General features: G+C 41.4%; 1 protein-coding gene across 12 annotated transcripts in view; it reads left to right on the top strand.

Moving 5' to 3' along the window:
• Positions 1 to 13,045: 13,045 nt before the first annotated feature.
• Positions 13,046 to 25,174, top strand: part of LOC135557538 (receptor-type tyrosine-protein phosphatase kappa) — a 150,404-nt gene continuing 138,275 nt past the window's right edge. For 11 of the 12 annotated variants that reach the window (XM_064990878.1, XM_064990877.1, XM_064990875.1 and 8 more), the window contains exon 1: positions 13,055 to 13,257. In XM_064990878.1, the coding sequence (XP_064846950.1) occupies positions 13,185 to 13,257 (73 nt within the window). In that variant the 5' untranslated portion in view covers positions 13,055 to 13,184. Of the gene's footprint in view, positions 13,258 to 25,174 lie in introns of all 12 variants that reach the window. The other variant, XM_064990880.1, reaches the window with a different exon arrangement.

Here is a 25,174-nt window from a genome sequence, read left to right as displayed (position 1 = left end):
TCCGTGTCATGCTACCACTAGAGTGAAAGCATCACCAGCATTCAAAAGTGACCAAAACATCAGCCAGGAAGCATAGGAACTGAGAAGTGGTCTGTGGTCCCCACCTGCAGAACCACTCCTTTATTGGGGGTGTCTTGCTAATTGCCTATAATTTCCACCTGTTGTCTATTCCATTTGCACAACAGCATGTGACATTTATTGTCAATCAGTGTTGCTTCCTAAGTGGACAGTTTGATTTCACAGAAGTGTGATTGACTTGGAGTTACATTGTGTTGTTTAAGTGTTCCCTTTATTTTTTTGAGCAGTATACATACATACATACATACATACATACATACATACATACATACATACATACATACATACATACATACATACATACATACATACATACATACATACATACATACATACATACATACATACATACATACATACATACATACATATATACATATTTCAGTATTCATTTCAAAAGACACACTCCATCAATTCCATGTCAATGGTCTCAATCATGTTAAGTGGTCATGATGATGAAACAGGGATCTAGAAACAGTTATAGTACATCACAAAAGTGAGTACACCCCTCACATTTTTGTAAATATTTGAGTATATCGTTTCATGTGACAACACTGAAGAAATGACACTTGGCTACAATGTAAAGTAGTGAGTGTACAGCTTGTATAACAGTGTAAATTTGCTGTCCCCTCAAAATAACTCAACACACAGCCATTAATGTCTAAACCGCTGGCAACAAAAGTGAGTACACCCCTAAGTGAAAATGTCCAAATTGGGCCCAAAATGTCAATATTTTGTGTGGCCACCATCATTTTCCAGCACTGCCTTAACCCTCTTGGGCATGGAGTTCACCAGAGCTTCACAGGTTGCCACTGGAGTCCTCTTCCACTCCTCCATGACGACATCACGGAGCTGGTGGATGTTAGAGAACTTGCACTCCTCCACCTTCTGTTTGAGGATGCCCCACAAATGCTCAATAGGGTTTAGGTCTGGAGACATGCTTGGCCAGTCCATCACCTTTACCCTCAGCTTCTTTAGCAAGGCAGTGGTCGTCTTGGAGGTGTGTTTGGGGTTGTTATCATGTTGGAATACTGCCCTGCGGCCCAGTCTCCGAAGGGAGGGGATCATGCTCTGCTTCAGTACGTCACAGTACATGTTGGCATTCATGGTTCCCTCAATGAACTGTAGCTCCCCAGTGCCGGCAGCACTCATGCAGCCCCAGACCATGACACTCCCGCCACCATGCTTGACTGTAGGCAAGACACACTTGTCTTTGTACTCACCTGGTTGCCGCCACACATGCTTGACACCGTCTGAACCAAATAAGTATATCTTGGTCTCATCAGACCACAGGACATGGTTCCAGTAATCCATGTCCTTAGTCTGCTTGTCTTCAGCAAAATGTTTGCGGGCTTTCTTGTGCATCATCTTTAGAAGAGGCTTCCTTCTGGGACGACAGCCATGCAGACCAATTTGATGCAGTGTACGGCGTATGGTCTGAGCACTGACAGGCTGACCCCCCACTCCTTCAACCTCTGCAGCAATGCTGGCAGCACTCATACGTCTATTTCCCAAAGACAACCTCTGGATATGACGCTGAGCACGTGCACTCAACTTCTTTGGTCGACCATGGTGAGGCCTGTTCTGAGTGGACCCTGTCCAGTTAAACCTCTGTATGGTCTTGGCCACCGTGCTGCAGCTCAGTTTCAGGGTCTTGGCAATCTTCTTATAGCCCAGGCCATCTTTATGTAGAGCAACAATTATTTTTTTCAGATCCTCAGAGAGTTCTTTGCCATGAGGTGCCATGTTGAACTTCCAGTGACCAGTCAGTATGAGGGAGTGTGAGAGCGATGACACCAAATTTAACACACCTGCTCCCCATTCACACCTGAAACCTTGTAACACTAATGAGTCACATGACACCGGGGAGGGAAAATGGCTAATTGGGCCCAATTTGGACATTTTCACTTAGGGGTGTACTCACTTTTGTTGCCAGCAGTTTAGATATTAATGGCTGTGTTACATTGTAGCAAAGTGTCATTTCTTCGGTGTTGTCACATGAAAAGATATATTCAAATATTTACAAAAATGTGAGGGGTGTACTCACTTTTGTGATATACTGTATATTATTGGATATCAGAAACAGGGAGCTACCCTCAAAAGATAACCAGCTACAGCTCATGGAAGGACAGGTTGAGATCGTCAACAATATGGACATGAGGATTGTGGACAGTTGAACTGCTCCTTATAGGGATGCATTGGAGGCAACCATAGACTCTTCGAGCATAATGTGTGGATTTCTTCTGCAAAAATACAATCTTTATGGTCAATGCACTGGACTGGGGTAATGAGTGTTAGCTGAGGTTATGGTCAGGTTTGTAGATGCAAAGGCAATTCCAGTGTGACTCACTCACACAGTTTGATTATCTGGTCAGCATTTATATTCCCTGTAAAGCAATGCTGTTTAATCAATTATGTGTGATGAAAGGTTTGGCCATGAATTGTGCTATCTGTGACGCTTTGCACTGTTGCTGAAATCAATAAAGTGCAGAAAGCTAACAACTTATCTCAGCATCCAATTATACCTACCAATGCTGTGGGTCTCTAGGCCTGTCTTGGGCAATTCCGTCAGCCCTGCGTGCTGTGGATTGGGGCAATTCTCACTCAGCATTATCATCACAGACACATATATTCCAAGATCAGCTGGTCGTTGTTATTCACCATCAGCTGTGTCAGTTGCCAGATAGGATATTTAAGGAAGCTTGATTTCTCTTATGACACCATTCCTCATCGGAGGGACTAACACTGCCGACACCTCGCCTACTGTATAGTGACTACTCAAGGATTACAGGAAGAGAACTAAGGGCAAGTGAACTTGTCCAACTTTTGGAAAACTAGATCAATATAACATGCAAATATAGCTACGAGCAGCAAGGAACAGGGTTCATAGGATGACAGAATGGACACAAGATCAGTTGGATAACAAAGCAAGCACTCTATAATGTAGGAACTACCTTCCTGTATGTTCATTCATGAGTTAAAATCCAAAATCTGGAGTGAATCTGAAGTATGGTTCATGAGGAGAAGATGATTTTGAGCATTAGCGTTAAATATGCAAAGAATGAGTTGCTACAGTGGCTTGCAAAAGCATTCACCCCCCTTGGCATTTTTCCTATTTTGTTGCCTTACAACAATTTTTGGGGGGTTTGTATCATTTGATCTACACAACATGCCTACCACTTTGAAGATGCTACATATTTTTTATCATGAAACAAACAAGAAATTAGACACAAAAAACAGAAAACTTGAGCGTGCAAAACTATTCACCCCCTCAAAGTCAATACTTTGTAGAGCCACCTTTCGCAGTAATTACAGCTGCAAGTCTCTTGGGGTATGTCTCTATAAGCTTGGCACATCTAGCCACTGGGATTTTTGCCCATTCTTCATGTCAAAACTGCTCCAGCTCCTTCAAGTTGGATGGGTTCCGCTGGTGTACAGCAATCTTTAAGTCATACCAAAGATTGTCAATTGAATTGAGGTCTGGGCTTTGACTAGGCCATTCCAAGACATTTAAATGTTTCCCCTTAAACCACTCATGTGTTGCATTAGCAGTGTGCTTTGGGTCATTGTCATGCTGGAAGGTGAACCGCCATCCCAGTCTCAAATGTCTGGAAGACTGAAACAGGTTTCCCTCAAGAATTTCCCTGTATTTAGCGGCATCCATCTTTCCTTAAATTCTGACCAGTTTTCCAGTCCCTGCCGATAAACAACATCCACACAGCGTGATGCTGCCACCACCATCCTTGGTGTTCTCGGGTCGATGAGAGGGGCTGGGTTTGTGCCAGACATTTTCCTTGATGGCCAAAAAGCTCAATTTTAGTCTCATCTGACCAGAGTAGCTTCTTCCATATGTTTGGGGAGTCTCTCACATACCTTTTGGCGAACACCAAATGTGTTTGTTTATTTTTTTCTTTAAGCAATGGCTTTTTTTCTGGCCACTCTTCCATAAAGCCCAGCTCTGTGGAGTGATCGGCTTAAAGTGGTCCTATGGACAGATACTCCTATCTCCGCTGTGGAGCTTTGCAGCTCCTTCAGGGTTATCTTTGGTCTCTTTGTTGCCTCTCTGATTAATGCCCTCCTTGCCTCGTCCGTGAGTTTTGGTGGGCGGCCCTCTCTTGGCAGGTTTGTTGTGTTGCCATATTCTTAAAATTTTTTAATAATGGATTTAATGATGCTCTGTGGGATGTTCAAAGTTTCAGATATTTTTTTATAACCCAACCCCCATCTGTACTTCTCCACAACTTTGTCCCTGACCTGTTTGGAGAGCTCCATGGTCTTCATGGTGCAGCTTGTTTAGTGGTGTTGCAGACTCTGGGGCCTTTCAGAACATGTGAATATATACTGAGATCATGTGACATATCATGTGACACTTAGATTGCACACAGGTGGACTTTATTTAACTAATTATGTGACTTCTGAAGATAGTTGCACCAGATCTTATTTAGGGGCTTCATAGCAAAGGGGGTGAATAGATATGCACGCACCACTTTTCCACATTTTTATATTTTTTTAATATTTTGAAACCAGTATTTTTTTTCATTTCACTTCAGAAATTTTGACTATTTTGTGTTTGTCCATTACATGAAATCCAAATAAAAATCTGTTCAAATTATAGGTTGTAATGCAACAAAATAGGAAAAATGCAAAAGGGGATGAATATTTTTGAAAGGCACTGTAATAGTTTCCTTGTTTTTCAATATATAAATAACAATGTGTTCATCTTAGGAACATCTGTGATAGCGATGACAAATTTCAAGTTGACAGGCCACCGTGGAATGGATTTAGAGTGCTTTAAATGGACATGTAAAATCTGCATTTTTGATTGGTCAATAACTCATCAATTTTTTGACCAATCCCTTAGCTAAGTTAAGACATGTACCATGGGTCTACATTCTAAATGTGGTGTAATTTGGTCCCATGGAACATTAGAATATTTTTTGTGTGCATATTTTAGCATATTAGCGGAAGTGCTAATATGCATCTAATCAAATCAAATCAAATTTTATTGGCCACATACACATGGTTAGCAGATGTTAATGCGAGTGTCGCGAAATGCTTGTGCTTCTGGTTCTGACAGTGCAGTAATATCTAACAAGTAAACTAACAATTCCCCAACAACTACCTAATACACACAAATATAAAAGGGGTGAATGAGAATAGGTACATAAGAATACATGGATTAGTGATGGCCGAGGCTGAGCGGCATAGGCACGGTGCAATTAGGTGGTATAAAATACAGTATATACATATGATATGAGTAATGTAAGCTATGTAAACATTATTAAAGTGGCATTATTTAAAGTGGCATGGTTTAAAGTGACTAGTAATCCACTTGTTAAAGTGGTCAGTGATTGGTTCTCCATGTAGGCAGCAGCCTCTCTGAGTTAGTGAATGCTGTTTAGCAGACTGATGGCCTTGAGATAGAAGCTATTCTTCAGTCTCTCAGTCCCAGGTTTGATGCATCTGTTCTGACCTCGCCTTCTGGAAGGTAGCAGTGTGAACAGGCAGTGGCTCGGGTGGTTGTTGTCTTTGATGATATTTTTTTGCCTTTTTGCCTTCCTTCCTGTGACATCTGGTGGTATAGGTGTCATGGAGGGCAGATAGTTTGCCCCTTGTAATGCGTTGTGCAGACCACACCACCCTCTGGAGAGCCTTGCCGTTGAGGGCGGAGCAGTTGCCGTACCAGGCTGTGATACAGCCCAATAGGATGCTCTCGATTGTGGGTCTGTAGAAGTTAGTGAGGGTTTTGAGTGACAAGCCAAATTTCTTCAACCTCCTGAGGTTGAAGAGGCGCTGTTGCGCCATCTTCACCACACTGTCTGTGTGGGTGGACCATTTCAGTTTGTCGTTTGTTGTGTATGCCGAGGAACTTAAAATGTTCCACTTTCTCCACTGTTGTCCCTTTGATGTGGATAAGGGGGTGCTCCCTCTGCTGTTTCATGAAATCCACGATGAACTCCTTTGTTTTGTTGACGTTGAGTGAGAGGTTGTTTTCCGAGTGCCCTCGCTGTTGTTGGTAATCAAGCCCACTACTGTTGTGTCGTCTGCAAACTTGATGATTTAGTTGGAGGCGTCCATGGCCACACAGTCATTGGTGAACAGTGAGTACAGGAGGGGGCTGAGCACGCACCCTTGTGGGGCCCCAGTGTTGAGAGCCAGCAAGGTGGAGATGTTGTTTCCTACCTTCACCACCTGGGGGCGGCTCATCGGAAAGTCCAGGACCCAATTGCACAGGGCAGGGTTGAGGCCCAGGACCTCCAGCTTGATAATGAGCTTTGAGGGTACTATGGTGTTGAATGCATTCTTACATAGGTATTCCTCTTGTCCAGATGGAACACGGCAGTGTGCAGTATGATGGCGATTGCATCGTCTGTGGACCTGCTAGGGCAGCTATCTTTGAATGCATCAATGTTATTTTCTAAAACTAGATCAAATTTTAAAAATACCAAATTTGGAGTGAATCTGACTTTTAGTCCATGAGAAAATGTCATATGGTTATTTTAAGCATTAGCATTACATAGTTAAAAAAAGGGAATTGTTAATAGTTAATTTTTCAAGTTATTGATGCCTCAATTTCACATGGTTCAACATGATAATGTCTTTGATGGCCCTAAAAAGCTTCAAGTTGATAGGACATGGTGAAGTGGATTTACAAAGGATTTAAATGGACATGTAAAATCTGATTTCCGACAATACGTCTGGACAGGGCCAACCAGGCAGGATATAATCCCACCCACTTTTCCGAAGCACAGCCCCCACACCACTAGAGGGATGTCTTTAAACCACCACCAACTTCCTACCCTGAGACAAAGCCGAGTATAGTCCACAAAGATCTCCCCCACAGCACGAACCAGAGGGGGCGCCAACCCAGACAGGAAGATCACTTCAGTGACTCAACCCACTCAAGTGATGCACCCCTCCCAGGGATGGCATGGTAGAGCACCAGTAAGCCAGTGACTCAGCCCCCATAATAGGGTTAGAGGCAGAGAATCCCAGTGGATTGAGGGGAACTGGCCAGTCAGAAAATCAAGGGCGGTTCTTCGCTCCTGTGTATTACTCAGCACTCTCTTACCTAATCCCTTAGCTTTTCTCAAACTTAAGATATGTACCATGGGTCTACATACCGAAGCTAGTGTTATTTGGACATGTGGTTCATGAAAATACGTACGTCCAAGATGGAGGAAAATCTATCCTAATGAACCTTGTGTGTCCTTGAGGCAAATTTGTTCAGTATAAAGAAAGACACCTACATACAAAGTTTCAAGTCTTTAAGTTTTTAGGTAAAACAGGGAGGTGGATATGAGGGTTTAAGTGAGACTGCTTGTAACAACGCCACCTATAGGCCAATTGGTGCCATTATTCTTGACCAAGTTACTCATGGCTTCTGGTTTCTGTGTGCCAAATTAGAAAAGTTATTGAGCTTTTTGACTATGTCAAGAGGGAAAAAATATCTAAGAATAACTACAGGTTTCACAGCTTAGCTGTGAGCCCCTGATTAAAAGCTGAATTAAAGACAGAAAAGCATATTACACACGCCAATATATAAAGGGTAGAGCTGAGCATACTTTTTAGTGTGATAAATTGTTTACAATAAAGTCAATGGTATATAGGCCTAATAAGATCATATATTTCTGCAAGTATAGTTGCCGTCATAAAGTCTGGTGCCGCTGCAGGCGAGAGCAATTAAGCCTGTTTTTAATAACCCCCATTTTATTAGATTTTTTAGCACATTTATGCCGCCACAATAATTTCTGAGAATGTTAGATAATGCAAATACAAATAATGCAAAGAGATACAAATGCATTTAGATCTGATCCAGGGTTGCAATTACAGCATAGAAACCACGGCTCCGTGAATTACATTGATAAGGGAAAGCTTGACACAGAGACACACAGGGGGACACAACAGGCCTTTGTGTTTTTATTCTCTGTTTCACTGTGACACTGTTTGTCTTCTTTATTACTCCTATGTCTACCTGTCAGGTCTTCTCCTGGGGGTTCTCAGAGACTTGGATCAAGTGTGATTGATGATAGAAACAGTGGCTTGGTTTTCATTAAGAGACCGAGAGGTGGATGAAGTATTTTCAGGGGACCGGCCATTGAGGACTTGAGGTCAAGTCCACTCAAACTACAGCACTAGAGAGTAAAGGAGAGAGGCTTCATAAAAATATTTGGCTGAATTTAACAGTATCCTGTTTGATAATAACCATTGATAACCTATTTAACTAAATCATAATAATTCTAACTAATTACTCACTTAATAGCACTGAGTAACACTCAGAAAAATGCATTCTAAGACAATCGACTTCTACTTATCTGTAGTAACCAGCTACTGATTTGACTGAGAGTGCTTGGTTTTTGCAGTAGCACTTGGCTACCTTCCAGTATGCCATATCCTCTCCTCTCACACTCCCACAGTGGTTGATTCCCAGTTTCTGGGCCTGTGTTATTCTCTTCATGGCTCGGTTGTGGGGGATATATCTCTGTTCCTGGTCCAGGTTTGCCGCCATGTCTCCTGGCTGTGGTCACGGCTGTGCACACCACACAGCCAATACCAAGGGCCTTGACTACACCTCCAATATTTCAGGTGGTATGAGACACACAGAACAATCCATCACAGCAGGGTGGATGTTTTTTCCATTCCCCTGGATGAGGAAATGCACTATAAACACTTGGTAAGACTTAAGTGTAGAAATCCTTAGAAATTTAACAGCACCAACAACAGTATGTTTTTTTCTCTCTATTTTGGTTAGGCCGGGGTGGGACTAGGATGGGCAGTCGAGTTTCTTTATTTCTATGTTTTCTATTTCTTTGGCCGGGTGTGGTTCTCAATCAGAGGCAGCTGTCTATCGTTGTCTCTGATTGAGAATCATACTTAGGCAGCTTTTTTTTGTTTTGTTCCACTTTGTTATTTTGTTTCAGTGTTCAGTTTAAATAAATAATCATGAACATGTACCACGCTGCGCTTTGGTCCTCTTCTTCAGTCGAGCGTGACAGAACTACCCACCACCAAAGGACCAAGCAGTGTGGTAAGGAGCACTAGACATGGGAGGACATCCTGGACGGTAACGGATCCTACACGTGGGAGGAGATCCTGGCCGGAAAAGATTGCCTGCCATGGGAGCAGGTCGAAGCAGCCAGGAAGGCGGAGGCAGCTGGTAAAAGGGCCAAAGATTACACGGGGACAAGGCTGGCACTAAAGACCGGGAGGCCACTACAAAAAAAATTGGGGGGGGGGAGATTGGGTGAGCCAGGTTGGAGACCTGAGCTAACTCCCCGTGCTTGCCAGAGGGAGCGTTGTACTGGTCAGGCACCGTGTTATGCGGTGGAGAGCACGGTGTCTCCAGTGTGCGTGCACAGCCCAGTGCGCTACCTTCCAGCTCCTCGAATCGGCCGGGCTAGAGTGGGCATCCAGCCAGGTCAGAGGATGCCGGCTCAGCGCGTCTGGCCGCCAGTACGTCTCTGCGGCCCGGGATATCCTGCGCCGGCTCTGCGCACTGTGTCTCCAGTGCGTCTGCACAGCCCAGTGCGTCCTGTGCCTGCGCCCCGCACGTGCAGGGCAAAAGTCACCATCCAGCCAGGACGGGTTGTGCAGGCTCTTAGCTCGGGACCTCCAGTGCGCCTCCACGGCCCAGTCTATCCGGTGCCTCTGCCAAGGACAGGGCCTCCTGTATGTCTCTCCAGCCGGGTGAGTCCTGTGCCTGCGCCCAGAACTAATCCTCTAGTATGTCTCCCCAGCCTGGTGAGCCCTATGGCAGCTCCACGTACCAGACTGCCCGTACGTCTCGCACCAGAGCCGCCGCCGTAAAGGAGGCCCACCTGGACCCTCCCCTTTAGAGTCGGGTTTTGCGGCCGGAGTCTGCACCTTTGGGGGGGGGGTACTGTCACGCCCTGGCCATAGTCGTCTTTATTCTCTATTTTGGTTAGGCCAGGGTGTAACTAGGGAGGGCAGTCTAGTTTCTTATTTCTATGTTTTCTATTTCTTTGTGTTTGGCCGTGTGTGGTTCTCAATCAGAGGCAGCTGTCTATCGTTGTCTCTGATTGATAATCATACTTAGGCAGCCTTTTCCCCACCTGTGTTTTGTGGGTAGATTTCTGTTTTGTGTTTGCACCAGACAGAACTGTTTCGTTTTATTACACTTTGTTATTTTGTTTCAGTGTTCAGTTTGAATAAATAATCATGAACACGTACCACTCTGTGCTTTGGTCCTCTTCGTTAGATGAGTGTGACAAAGCTGTTAAGACAAACGTCTCGGTACTTTGACTACTGTACCTTTTTGTTGCCTCAACTTGACCTTGTGTTGCTGTGAAAACATACAGTATATCTGACAAATTTGTAATGTATTTCCGTGACATATTGGTGCGCGTTGAAATGTCTTCAAACATGATAGTGTAGATATACAGTATGTTCCAGGGTAGCTGTGTTTAATAGACATCTCATTTAAATCACGTGTTTTAACTGCTGTCACCTCTCATTGGTTTTCTGAACACACCAGTCAGTCACTGTAGAACGTAGGGAGTATGTAATCATCACTAGGCTGTGTACATGCGTAAACCTGTGAAGGCCAGTTGTCATGTGCATATTCATACATTCATTGTAAAGTGTGTGTTATGTCACCTTACTATAAGGCTTGAGTGTGAGCGTATCAGAATTCCACCAAAACTGGGATTAAGAAAACAAGATTATTTTAGAGTTCAAACAAACCAAATGCAAACAGGAAATGAATGATTCTAAGGATGAAATTTAAAAACTGGTTGTCATTTTACATGTCGTTTCTTCACCAACACCTTTATTGCTGCTACGTGATGTGAGCTGGGAGTATTTTTGTTTGCTTGTCTATACCATTATTGTGTTTTATGATTTGGAGTAAAGTAAAATTCCCTTTATATAACCAGAAAACAACATTGTGACTGGAGTAATCAAAAAACAGTCTCGAGTCTCACCGAAGCAGTCTCCGACTTATCGTAAATAAAATACAACTGGTATAAATTCAACTCACTGTGTTGAAATGCCTTGTGGTATTTCAGGGGGGAAATGATAACACTCTATTGTTTTGTGTCTTAAATATTGTGTCATTCCAAAAGGGTGTGGTCTGGTGTGCTCACCCAGTCATGCATTGTTTACACATCATGCTTGAAAACAATGGTTCACATAGCCATGAGTCTGGGAAATGAAACAAGCCCATTGAAGTGCACCATGTGAGGTCAAACAAAGCAGTAACTATCAAAATCTCATGAATATCTTCACAGAAAAATAAAAAAAAGCCTGCCAATATTTGCTGTTATTTAGCTAGTCTTGAGGCTACTGTACATATGAAGTACCTGTAACCTTAATGCCAATGTAGTACTATTGATTTCATGTTCCAAAAAAAATCTGATTGAAAAGTCAAACACGATCCTAAATGTGCTTGCTGACTAGCTGTGAATTAATTAGATTCATGACTACTATGTATTTCCCTAGCAAGGAAAATAGCTTTTTTAATGAGCCAGGCCAAGCTACAGCCCTCTGGAATGCTATGTATCTAGTCCTGGTTATCAAAAGGGATGTTTGAAGAGTGTGTTTATGTTTCTTTCCCTTTTATTTCACGTATACTGAGGCCTGGCCTGTTGGCTGTGAGCACCTTTAAAACATTCACTTTGTTGTCTACTTGGCTTTTTTCTTTCTTTCCCCTGCTATCTCCATTTCAAACCTTGTCTTGATTCGTCAGTCTTGTATCACCTTCCAGTGATATTTCCTCTGTGTGTAGGTGGGTAACCTAATGGTTAAGAGCGTTGGGCCAGTAACCCGAAAGGTTGCTGGTTTGAATCCCTGAGGCAACTAAGTCAGAAATCTGCCGATGCGCCCTTGAGCAAGGCAATTAACCCTTGTTGCTCTGAATGAGAAAAATGTCAAATGTGTTTCAGAGAGAGCAAATCATGGTTATTTGGTAAGTGTTGCAAGAGCAGAGCTGACTATATGCTGTCCAAACATTTTTTACTCCTGAATTTGGCACCTTTCAAAGGCTCTTCAGCCCACCCTTCCTTTGCAGAGAGATGTAAAAAGCAGCCTTTGATTTCAGCTGTTTACATGGCAGCCAGGCCTGCTTCGCAGTCCCTCACCGAAGGGTCAGTGCGTCTCATTGGAGAAGAGCTGAGGGTCAAGTATGATAAGCCTTTAGTCTGACAGACTTACAGACTCGCGTTCTACGGTGTGTAATGACAAGCCCACAACAAATACAATCATGTTACATTCCCTCTCTTCTTACATCTCTCTAACGTGTCATTGATCAGACTGACTTGACACCCAAGATGGCATGGAGGCAGCAAATTGCCAGCAGTCATATTCAAGTCTGCCTAAAGGGACCAATACATGGAGATCAGTACTTTCTATGAATTAATGGGAAAGTACAGCAAATTGCTGCTGTTGATTGATTGGTATGCTACAGTAACCAGGGATTTCAAGATTTTATACCTAATTAATCTACAACTCATATTTCCAGTTCAATTCAAGTCCCTATAGTGTCTGCAGAAGGGTTTTACTGAGTTATTACAAGTAGCCTACCCTGTCCAATCACCAAACAGCTCACTATGCAACTGTGAAGCATTACCTTTCCTTTTCATGAGACATCTCTAATCCCTCCCTCCGGTAAACCGGGTGAGTATAGCGGCACAAGTGTACCACTTTCTATGAATGATAGTGATAAGTGGCACTGTCATTGTGAATGGGTCTCAAAGGCTATGCAATTTTTTTAATTAATGCATTTCGTGGATCTAGTCTATACATATTCATCTGATTCAAGTTAATCAACAATTTAATGCAACACAAATTCAACTGGATACACTTTCTGTTCCGTTTGGATAGAAAAAGACGCATGAAAACGAAGCAGTTGTAGCACTTTGCCAACATTAGGGGGAGCCTGCTGTCGGTCTCAGTGCCTGCCGAGCAGCCAAATCTCTCCGAGAGGAGCAGTTTGAATAGGTGACAATGCTGACGTCATGGACGTTCACTCCACTCACGGAGAAACAAAGTATCCGCAAGAGTGAAGGGGTGAGAATGGAGCCCGTGAATCCATAGGAATAATAAGCGTCTCAAAGTGCTTTAAAACTTGAACAACTCTATAAACAAACATGGATACATTTAGACTTCGCTTCATACTACTCTACTCTTCAATTCTAAGCGTCGGGGCTCAATTCACGACAGGTAAGGATCTTTAAGCCTTTCTGTGAGAGAGACTGTACGAGCCGAGCGTAGAGGAAAGTTGGTGGTGAATGTTTTTAGTTGGAGTAATTTAAATGAAGGTGTGGACTGTTGCATTTCGTTGATCCGGAAAAACTTGATACAAAAGCACAATTATCCTATGTCTTTGCCAAGTCTGATAGCCTAATGTTTGAGATTGTTCCGAATCATTGCTCCAAAATCGGGTCCGATTTCTGCGGTGGCTTTACTGTAGGTATAGCGAGCAAGTTACCGTTCAGAATATACGGTTACGTCCCAAAATGTTGCCACCAAGAACGAAAGTATTTGAGTCTGTCCTGACGTTGCTGCATGCACCCATAGACTATGTCGCCAATTTGAAAAAAGTTATCGGATCCATGGCATCTGCATGATCACAACATTGAAATGGTCAATTTGATCATAACAGGCAAACATAGCAGTAAACTGCTTGTTGTAATTTCGCATTATGTTGCATACTGTAGCCTAATGAAGATGTTGTGCAAACCTGAAGTCGTTGAATAAACACCAACTGGCCATTTAGGAACTTTACGCCAAGAAATGGCTGGTTAAAGGTGAGACTGAAAGTAGGAGCCGCTGTCTCTACTGTTACCTTAAATATGGCATGATATGGTTGTGCAATAGGCCTAATTGACAACTTTTTGGACACGAGAAAGACTGGTCCTTATACGAATAGGCTACAATGATTCAACTAGGGGTATATAATGTATGATAGCCTAATTCTTCCTTATTACATGGAACCAAAGGTAAAAGTCCGTTTGTTTAGAAACATGAATGAATACAATGCAACATTGTGATTACAGATGAAAGCTTTTGCCCTTTTGAACTTTCGCAGTGACCTTTAAATAAACAAGCAGATCGTGGAACCATACAATAAAGCGTCACAAGTTACTCTCAGGGTAAAAAAAATATATATACTTTTTTTTAGTATGTCTCAACTCTTGAGGGTCCAATGTGTTTCACCTTCAGTTGCAACTAAATTTCATCTAAATTGACAAAACTGTAGTTCTTCATAAGTTCTCTAAAGATACAACCAAAAATAATGGCTCAGTCACTCATTTAAACGGCTTCTATATTTTTTGTAACCGAATGTTTAGGCTCTACTATACTATTTAGAATGGTAAAACATATTATTAGCTTTTTCTGTTGTGTAAATGAAATCTAATACATCTCATACTGTGTCCCAGGGGACTTGCAAAACAGCAGGAGGGAGGGGGGTCCTGTTTTCTATAAACCATTCAAAATGTTAATTCAAAAGAAACCTAATAAATGCTGTTTGCCATTTAAATAGATATTTATTCATTCCCAATCATTTAAGATTGATGTTTAATGTATCTTTTTATATTTGTATTGCAATCAATATGATCTCTTTTGAAACAATTTTCCCATTTTTGGAATTCTTATTGAGAATCTGATGTGTTCAGATATAGTGGGGTCTGAAATGATTGACACCCTTGATAAAGATGAGCAGTAATGACTGGATAAAATAAATAATTCAAATACTGAGCTATATTGTATGGTCAAAAAAACTGGGAAATTATATAATTTCATACTAATACAATTGCTCAGAGAAAGAGATTTTGTTTAACAAGTAATACATTATTTTCACAAAAAGATAGGGGTCAGAATTATTTACACCCCTAAAGATTCTTATAAATAAAGTAGTCAAAAGTGTAGTATTTGGTCCCATACTCCTAGCACGCAATGACTACATCAAGCTTGTCTCTCTGCTAGGGCTGATCCCATTTAGATTGTTTGGTTGATTAATAAATGTATGGCACATGTCTTGATTGACACCTGTCTCAGTGGACTAATCCATTGCGAAGGCCGTGGGGGTGGCACACCAGTATCACCAGTAGTACATTTACTGTTAATTCCCATAATTTCTAATTTACAATGTTTGTTTGGTTACGGTAATTTCTGTAATATATTATTATTACAGTGTAACAGTTGTGATTGTAGGAGTGGAAACAACCTATGCTACACTTGTGAGAAACAAGTTTTGGTTTATTTCATTCCATTTACGAGTTGTCAATTTATTCATTGTGTTTTGTTTGGAGCGCTCCTGTCAATGTTGAGTAAGGACACACACCTGATTACGCATATAAGTAGGACTAGGCTACCTGGTCTTTTTCCATTTGGCACTCCAAAAAGTTGCCGACCCCTGGTGTAGCCTATTACTGACAACTTCGGGAGCGTAATAGCAGAATCTGTGAAGGCATAGCAGCGGCGGGAGGAGGAGGTTCAGGAACAGGTTTTTTTCTCATGGTAAAGTTGTCTTGATCTCTGGCTCCCTCTTGAGTCATTTGTGTCTTAATGATTTAGTCACAGTGTGCTTAAAGCATCATACAAGCTCAGTAGCCTACATATAATTTATTTTATTAAAACACAAAGAGTGTGTATGTATATATATACATATATACAAGTTTGTAGAGTCTAGGGCAGTCCCCGACTAGATACAAGTTTAAACAATTTGATTGGTTGAAAGAACAGACGACTCTTGGTCAGCCAAGATTTATTTAGTCGGGGACTGCCCTAGACTCTACAAACTTGTTGGATGCATTTGCAGTTCATCTCGGTTGTGTTTCGGATTATTTTGTGCCCAATAGAAAATGAATGGTAAATAATGTATTGTGTCCTTTTGGTGTCACTTTTATTGTTAATAAGAATAGAATATGTTTCTAAACACTTCTACATGACTGTGGACGCTACCATGATTAAGGATAACCCTGAATGAATCGTGAATAATGATGGGTGAGAAATTACAGAGGGTCAAGTATCATACCCCCATGACATGCTAACCTCTCACCATTACCAATAACAGGGGAGGTTTACATGTCTTGGGTGTATGATCTTTGACCGTTTTGTAACTTTCTCACTCATCATTATTCATGATTCATTCAGGATTATCTGTAATCATGGTAGCATTTACAGTAATGTAGAACTGCAAATGCATCCAACAAGTTTGTAGAGTCACAAGCTTGATGTAGTCATTGTGTGCTAGAAATATGGGACCAAATACTACACTTTTTTTTATTTTTACCAAATACAAAACTACAGTATTTACAAGAATCTTTAGGGGAGTCAATCATTTTGACCCCTACCTTTTGTGTTGTTGGAAAAACATTTTTTTTTGTTATACAATCTTTCTCTGAGCAAATGTATTAGTATAAAATAATCTACATTTTTTTAAAATGAGCATACAATATAGTTCCGTTTTTGAATTATTTATTTTGAAGTCATTATTGCTCACCTTTATCAAGGGTGTCAATAATTTCAGACCCCACACTATGTAGTCAGATATGTAGCCCATAATTGTTACTTTAGCCTCTGCCTCTATAACCTTTTGACCTTTGTCTCTTTAAAAAAAAATGCTGATTAACTAAGGGCCTCAATAAGTCTTTGCTCTTCAAAGCGCACACACACACGTTCTCACATATCTGTTTGAGTGTAACCTGCATCATCAGATTAATTCACCACTGGTTGGGGGTTGGAAATAGAAAATACAGCTGTCTATATAATTGCAGATTAATTAATCAGAAAGTCTTAACCATGGATTAATTACATTAGAGTAATCAAAAACACACAATGACAAAAGGCAAATTACACATTTTCGAGATTGATTCGTAAATGATGTGATTATGCTGGTGGTATTATGGAAATGATCTGGAAGATCACTTTACATAAATGTACAATGTCAATTTCATAAAGCAATGCTCTGCGATGAAAATATACAAATCGGTGTGCTAATCCACTTCTGATTTATTTGCTGTTTGCTTGCATCTGGCCGCAGCGCAAATGGGACAACCGGTGAAGGGTGAGTTACAGAGCTGTGCAATCATTTGACAGGAGCCCCTGTCCTGATTAATTGTGACCTGATGACTCCTTGGCTGTTGGACTATGCCACCTTGAATGCTCAATATGGTCTCTGTGCAGATGTGTCACTGCATCTCCCGGTTAATGGCTCTCTCCTCGGGAATGGCTAGTGACGCTCTCACATGATCTGATTATTTCTCATATATATATAACAAACCATTTTCAAAACTTTTGCGGGCTACAGATCATGTGAGTTTAGCCGAATACCACACATTCATTTGATTGTGACGTCCGTGGGCGATAACATGAAATAACAGCTGTTGTTGCAGATAAGCAACACGGTTTCCTTCATCACATGCATGGAATAAATGGATTCTTTTTAAACGACATTCATCTGCAGTTACCCTTTAGTGTTTGCTTTGTAAAATTACTGTGGTTGCCTAAGTAATTACAGAGAAGCAAACTCATTTAGTTGCCCACCTATCTGAGAATCAAGTGTGAATGACTCTCGGGAGAGATGGCCATTAACCAAAAGGTAGACACTGCAGGAGATGAACAGCTGTTACTGGGTGAGGTGTATTCAAAATGGACCCCTAATGAGAAGAACACTATTGATGCTTTCATATGGTGAGTCAGCACTAGAAATAACTAGCCTAACCTTACTCTTATTGGTTGTTCTGACAAACAATTCATCATAGCACTTGCATTTCCAGTACATTTGTATGTTTTTACTTTGCTATGTTTGTGAATTTGGCACAGGAGAGTGAGTTTCTCCAAGGCCTAATAGGATATCCTTTACTACATCTCAGCTTCAGGTTTTTTTTACGCACGCAATTTTCCCCTAGAGTATGGTTAGTTACTGCATGCTTTGTCCAATGTCTACATCCTGGTCTGGTTTAACCACTTCTTAAAAAAAAAGGCAACTTGGTGCCATAAACTACTATGTCCCCCCCCCCATTAAAACATAGGCCATGGTAGACAATGGTCTTGTCTAGTGTGTGAGGCAATACAGAGAGAAACACACCCCCCCCTCACCCCGCTATTCAATACCAATAAGACTCTTCTAAGATTGGAAGTTGCTGACCACTCAGTGCAGCACTTGCAGTCGTATATCTTCGTTTTATTACAGGTTAGGTGACAGTGAGAGAAGTTGCTTATCTCAGCACCTGTGAGGGAATTGTATGTTTTTTTATGCATGGCCTCAACAAAATCTATTTGCAGCATGCAGCCAGTTATTGTTCCCTTAGTTTTCTGAAGTTTTAGATTATGCATGGTGAATCAATACCTGACAGAATGTGTCAAGTGATTTTGCAACAGTATGGATTTTTAATTTTGTTTTCCTCAAAATCAGCAGCTTTTGTATTATTTCTCCCCTTGTATTTATTTATTTATTTATTTATTTATTCAGAACTTCACCTGTAAGGGTTTTGTCAGCATCTTACCCATCTGCCAGTTTTTCTCGGGATTACGAATGAATAAGCAAGTTTCTTCTTGTTATAAACCCAACAGACATGTTAAACATCAGCCCACTGCCTTGAATAATCCATCCAATGACCCTTTTACTGTACAGTATTAAATGTCTGCAGTGTTTCCAAGGCCCTGTGCTCTTGTTGTTTATTTGGTGCCCGCTCAGACAGATGTATTCTGAACTGGACTTAAAGGAGCATTTCATCCCTCTTCATGCCCACAGCAACACGGGCCATGGGCCTATTGTAACACGCAAGGCAACAAGAGCCTTGTGGAGTTGCACTTGAAGCTCTGCATGGGAGGACAGTGTTAGTGTGTTTCTGCTCTCAGCATGCATCATGCTCCTGTCTGCTGGGTATTTGGGACAGGGAGAGATGCTCTGCAATTGTTCGTGTTCAGTGCCCTGGTGAATGTCTCAGACCCCAGTTATCCCCAGTCTTTGTCATCACAGCACTTTGGAGATTAAAGCTGTAATGGTGTTTTTGGTGGTCTATTCTGATGCCTGCCCTTAAGCTTCTTTTGAAAGCTGACTGGACTTTTCCTAAGGGAGACTGGGAGAGAAAAAAAAGTCTGACGGATTAGATTTTTGGCATTTTGTTCTGGTTGGAGGGTTTAAGGAGATCGAAGTATCACTGCATTGACTCAATTAAGATGATCATACGTCATCATACATTCAACACCCTGTTCTGGAAAGTGCAGCTCCCATGTCCTTAACTTGACAGAAAAACAACTCTCCATTAGTCTTGTCACAATACCAGAATTTTGACTTCGATACCAGGTTTAGTATCACAATTCTCGATACCAAAACGATACCACTGCAAAAAACGAAGGCATATTTATTAGCAGAAGTCACAGAATGGCACTTGATCCAGACAGATAAACTCAGCTACTGCTCTGTTCAATCGTTGGGCATCTTTTGAGTTCAATATCATTACAGTTGCGTTTTTTAAATATATATATATATATTTTTTTACATCTGAGACAGCCATGTATGCATTAATGAATTATTTTAATCAGTTTAACTACATAATGGTAATAATTAAAGTAAATCTCTATTAATAAACTTGGTAAATATATAGCCTAAGCCTATCCACAATACAGGTGAATGCATATTCAATAGGAGTGTGTGCATGCATTGAGTTATGGAGCTTGTTTTGGCTGATGTCATGGGGATACAGATTCCATTTGGGACTTATTTGATTGTACTGGTCAACAACATTTGCATAGAAGTAGCTTCTTCTATAAAAATGTGAGCTGTCTTTTTTTTAACCAGTAATGATGTCATTCACGAGGCAGTTTGCTGAGGCAATAGATAATCTTTGGGAGAGATGTGTGAGAGAGACTGAATAGAACTCACCAGCTTGTAGTCATAAAACTCGGAAATTAGTTGCCTCTAATTCGAAAATGAATGGGAAAAGAATAGGGTTTTGGGATAAACGGCGAAAATAGGTCTGAGGTTGACACAGATAATATCAATCAGTAAACATGACCTTTATGAATTGTGAAGCTTTTATATTTTTTCATAAATGCTTCAAAATTCACAAAAAGTGACGTTAGCTGATGAAGATCTCAGTCCTTATTTTCTGCGTTTATCCAAAAAAAACATTCATTTAAGGATTTGTCCAACGAACCATGGCGGAGTTAGTGCCTACAGAAAGACGACATTACGATTACTCTCTATAAGTGAATGATATAAGCTTTTGGTGGCAATCAGCTTTCACATCAGGATATTTAGTGTTATGGTTTGAATATTATCACAGAGTACCTGGGTAGTGAATTTATGTTCGCTTTAGCTGTCAGCTAGCAAGGAAAGTTAGCCTACAAAGCTGGACGCTACCGGCATCTTCTTTCATTGTAAAGTGTTCTTCAACATTTCTACATGCCGTGTCGAATTATTGAAGTGTGTTAATTTCTGTGCATCATGAGTGGGGATTTAATCATTGCTAGCCTGCACAATGTTAGGAGCAGGCACGCTGTTCTAAAATAAGGGGTCAGCTGCACTGATCAACAGGCTTTGATCAGTGAGAAACATTTGACAGAAGTATCAAAAGTAACACAAACTCTAGTACCGAACCATTTTTTTCATGTTCTAATATAGTTTTGGTATAGGCCTACCATGCAACAGTACTCTCCATTGAGGTTGACTTCAATTCAACATGGTCTAAATTCTGTCAAATGGTTGCGTTGGACAAATTAGAAATTTCGAGGCCTGGCTAAACTCCCCTGCTCAACGTTTATGAGGGGAAACTTTCAACTTTAAATCACTTAGTATGTGCAGCTAAAGAGAATCATGTTATCTCACATTTCCATCCACAGTTTTTATGCGCATAAAGTCATATAGTATTTTTATATATATATATCACGACATCTGTGATGGAAACAGGACCTTTTGGTACAATTTTCTAAATGTGACTTCCCACTTGGATTCGGTCTTATGTAGCAAAATTTGAAATAGTTTTTTACATTGGATAAAAGTAGAGACTCAGAGCTACAAAAATGGTATATCATACACTGCATTTGAGGAACAATGGGAAAGTAATTCTGCTTTGAAAGTTGATCAACTTGTAAACTCACTTTTGAGAAAATGGCCTTTGAATGTTTTGGTATCTAGTGAAGAGCTCTTCTTTATCTACACCCATTCAGATTCGTTCACACCCTCTTAAGTTTTTTCCCCACCCATCTCGTTTCGCTCTCTGAGTGAACAGTTCATGCTCTGGCCGATGATTTGTTTACCTATGGATAATAAGAAAACAGCCTAACCAGCTCTGCTGGCAACAATTTCTTTACACTTTTTGCAGACGTTTACTGACACCGGCCATATTCAACGGGTGTTGTACACACGTCATGTAACGTTAGCTAATGAGCCAGCCGGCTAACATTAGCTATTTAAACAACAGTGAACACAGTGCCAACAATGCCACAGTGCTGGGAGGTAACCAACCAGGTTCAATGTTAGCTAGCTAACATTAGGCTCTAACTAGAATAGCAAACGGCACAGGGATACGAATAATAACGTCACCTAGGGAGCCAGCCAGCCAGCTAACGTTAGCTAGCTAGCTACCAGTACACTTTAGCTTAAGACATGTAGCTAGCTAGCTGGCTAGGTAAACAATGAACCTAGTTATGTAAACCATGTTTAATGTCACTCACTTCACGTAATGTTAGCTAACGAGCCAGCCAGCTAACATTGGCTAGTTAAACAACAATGAACACAGTGCCAAATCATGTTGTTACTACCCTGCATGAATATGGCTCTGGGATACGGATAATAACGTCAGTTAGGGAGCCAGCCAGCTAACGTTAGCTGGCTAGCTAACAGTACACTTCAGCTTGAAAGGAAACCACTTTCTGTCAAAATTAGAAATGTGTAATATCTGAAAATGTAGCTAGCTATCTTACCTGTATACATACTCATGCATGATGGACGCATCTCCCTGTCAGAAATGCCAAACCACAGTTGCCCTTAGTTTGAACCTTTTTCTGTGGGTTAACCAACAAGGCTCATAATATTACAATTTTATTAATATTTACAGATGGCATACAAGTGTGTTATTAAGGCACACAAAAGTTAACATGTTTGAGAAGGCATTTCTGCCAAAAAAAAAAAACAACATTTTGATAAAAAAACATATTTTTTTTTACGTTCAAACGGCTCTCCTGACATACGCCTAATCAGGTCACAAATGCCAACTGATGTGGGATAGCTTTGTGTTGGTAAAATTAATTCTGCTGGAAATGTCGGTGGAAATACCTTTATCAAATCAAGTCAAATTAAAGTGTATTTGTCACGTGCGCCGGAAACAACATTATCCTTACAGTGAAATGCTTACTTACAGGCCCTAACCAACAGTGCAATTTTAAGTAAAAATAAGTATTAGGTGAAAAATAGATAATTAAAAAGAAATAAAAACAACAGTAAAAAGACAGTGAAAATAACAGTAGCAAGGCTATATACAGGCACCGGTGACTATACATATATGATAAACAGAGAGTAGCAGCAGCGTAAAAGATGGGTTGGCGGGTCGGGGTTGGCGGTAAACAATGCAGATAGTTCGGGTAGCCAATGTGCGACGGCACTGGTTAGTCGGGCTAATTGAGTTAATATGTACATGAATGTATAGTTAAAGTGACTAGGTAGCCATTTGATTACCTGTTCAGGAGTCTTATGGCTTGGGGGTAAAAGCTGTTGAGAAGCCTTTTGGTCCTAGACTTGGCGCTCCGGTATCGCTTGCCATGCGGTAGCAGAGAGAACAGTCTATGACTGGGGTGGCTGGGGTCTTTGACAATTTTTAGGGCCTTCCTCTGACACCACCTGGTGTAGAGGTCCTGGATGGCAGGCAGCTTAGTCCCAGTGATGTACTGGAACGTACGCACAACCCTCTGTAGTGCCTTGCGGTCGGAGGCCAAGCAGTTGCCGTACCAGGCAGTGATGCAACCAGTCAGGATGTTCTCGATATTGCAGCTGTAGAATCTTTTGAACATCTGAGGACCCATGCCAAATCTTTTTAGTTTGCTGAGGGGGAATAGGCTTTGTCGTGCCCTCTTCATGACTGTCTTGGTGTGTTTGGACTATTCTAGTTTGTTGGTGATGTGGACACCAAGGAACTTGAAGCTCTCGACCTGCTCCACTACAGCCCCATCAATGAGAATGAGGGCGTGTAGTCCACAATCATCTCCTTTATCTTGATTACATTGAGGGATAGGTTGTTATTCTGGCACCACCCGAACAGGTCTCTGACCTCCTCCCTATAGGCTGTCTCGTCGTTGTTGGTGATCAGGCCTACCATTGTTGTGTCGTCTGCAAACTTAATAATGGTGTTGGAGTCGTGCCTGGCCACGCAGTCGTGTGTGAACAGGGAGTACAGGAGGGGACTGAGCACGCACCCCTGAGGGGCTCCAGTGTTGAGGATCAGCGTGGCAGATGTGTTGCTACCTACCCTTCAGGAAGTCCAGGATCCAGTCGCAAAGGGAGGTGTCTAGTCCCAGGGTCGTTAGCTTAGTGATGAGCTTCGAGGGCACTATGGTGTTGAACACTGAACTATAGTCAATGAATAGCATTCTCACGTAGGTGTTGCTAGTGAGAAAGGGTCCAGGTGGGAAAGGGCAGTGTAGAGTGCAGTAGAGATTGCATCATCTGTGGATCTGTTCGGGCGGTATGCAAATTGGAGTGGGTATACGTTTTCTGGGATAATTGTGTTAATGTGAGTCATGACCAGCCTTTCAAAGCACTTCATGGCTACGAAAGTGAGTGCTACGAGTCATTTTGGCAGGTTACCTTAGTGTTCTTGGGCACAGGGACTATGGTGGTCTGCTTGAAACATGTGCAAATATTGATATAACAATTTAACTCAACAGTTTTTGTAACAAAACTATCGGTAGAGTTGAAAATGCGATAGAAACACATCGAACATTAGATTGTTATTCGGTTCGCTTAAACGGAAAAGCACATTCTGTGTGCACACCATCACGCACGGATTTCTATCTGAAATAATTCCTACCACTGGTAGGAAAATGTTTTCAATCCCTCATTGTGAAGAGTAACTAAGGTCTAAGAGGACAGAGGAAGTGGCAAACATCCCGCATATGGATCTGTATCTCCCAATTGGCTCATGGTGCTCGGTGGAATGCGCAAACAAGTACAGCACAGGCCGTCTATCATATTTTCTTTATGCAGATTTGAGAATATTTGCATGTAAATCTGTCCCAAATTAGATGGAAATCTAGCTATTGACAGGTTTCACAGACATGCTGGAGAAAAAAACTTCCACAGCCAGTGTCTGGTGATTTAAAATAGACATTCAGCCTGTCCTGCCTCATACTTTAACTTCGAATCACGACCCCAATATACATGCGGCTAACGTATGGTCTAAAAGTTGGCATTCAGTGGCGAACAACAATTTTCTTTGCAGATGACTAGTTGAATGAACTGCTAATAGCTAAATTGGATGAGACCATATTTTTGTTGTAGTGTGGAAAAGAATGTATAACAATTGACTGTCATCAGATTTCTTTATAGACGATGAACTACCAAAAATGACCTACAAGTTCAGTACCTCAGAGAGCAAATGCTCATTCCAATTGAATGACATGCCACGTGTAGGCCTGTCTGCTCCTCATGAATGACTTTCTGTAGATTTGTCTGCAGATTCTGTAGATATGTCTGTAGTTAATGGTTGAGTGTGCATAGTCGACATGTTGCTACAGCGTGGAGCTGTTGTGTGACTCACAGTGAACTGCCCCACCACCACCATCATCGTCATCGTCCTGTCTGTCTTCCAGGTGGAGTGGGTTTCTCCCCACGGGTGGTTTACCTCGTCATCATGTTTGTAGCAACCTGGATACCATGTGCTTTTAGCTGCTGTACACCTGCTTCTGAAAACCTCCCGAGGGCTGAAGTCTCAACATCATATTAAAGTAGAATTCTCACACAGGCACACAAGCTCAGGGCTGAAACAGATAAGAAAAGAAGACTGTTGCCTTTTCTGTCTGGGAGGCTTTATGTTTTCCTATCAATACATGTCTGTCTGGCACTATTCTCTGGATTGTTTATACAACAGAAATGTTAAGTGCAGAACAATCCTCATTTAGGTAGTTTATGATG

This window comes from Oncorhynchus masou, chromosome 16, assembly GCF_036934945.1.
Source record: "Oncorhynchus masou masou isolate Uvic2021 chromosome 16, UVic_Omas_1.1, whole genome shotgun sequence".
In the NCBI taxonomy this organism is placed as follows: domain Eukaryota; kingdom Metazoa; phylum Chordata; class Actinopteri; order Salmoniformes; family Salmonidae; genus Oncorhynchus; species Oncorhynchus masou.
This window is presented reverse-complemented; position numbering and strand designations above follow the sequence as displayed.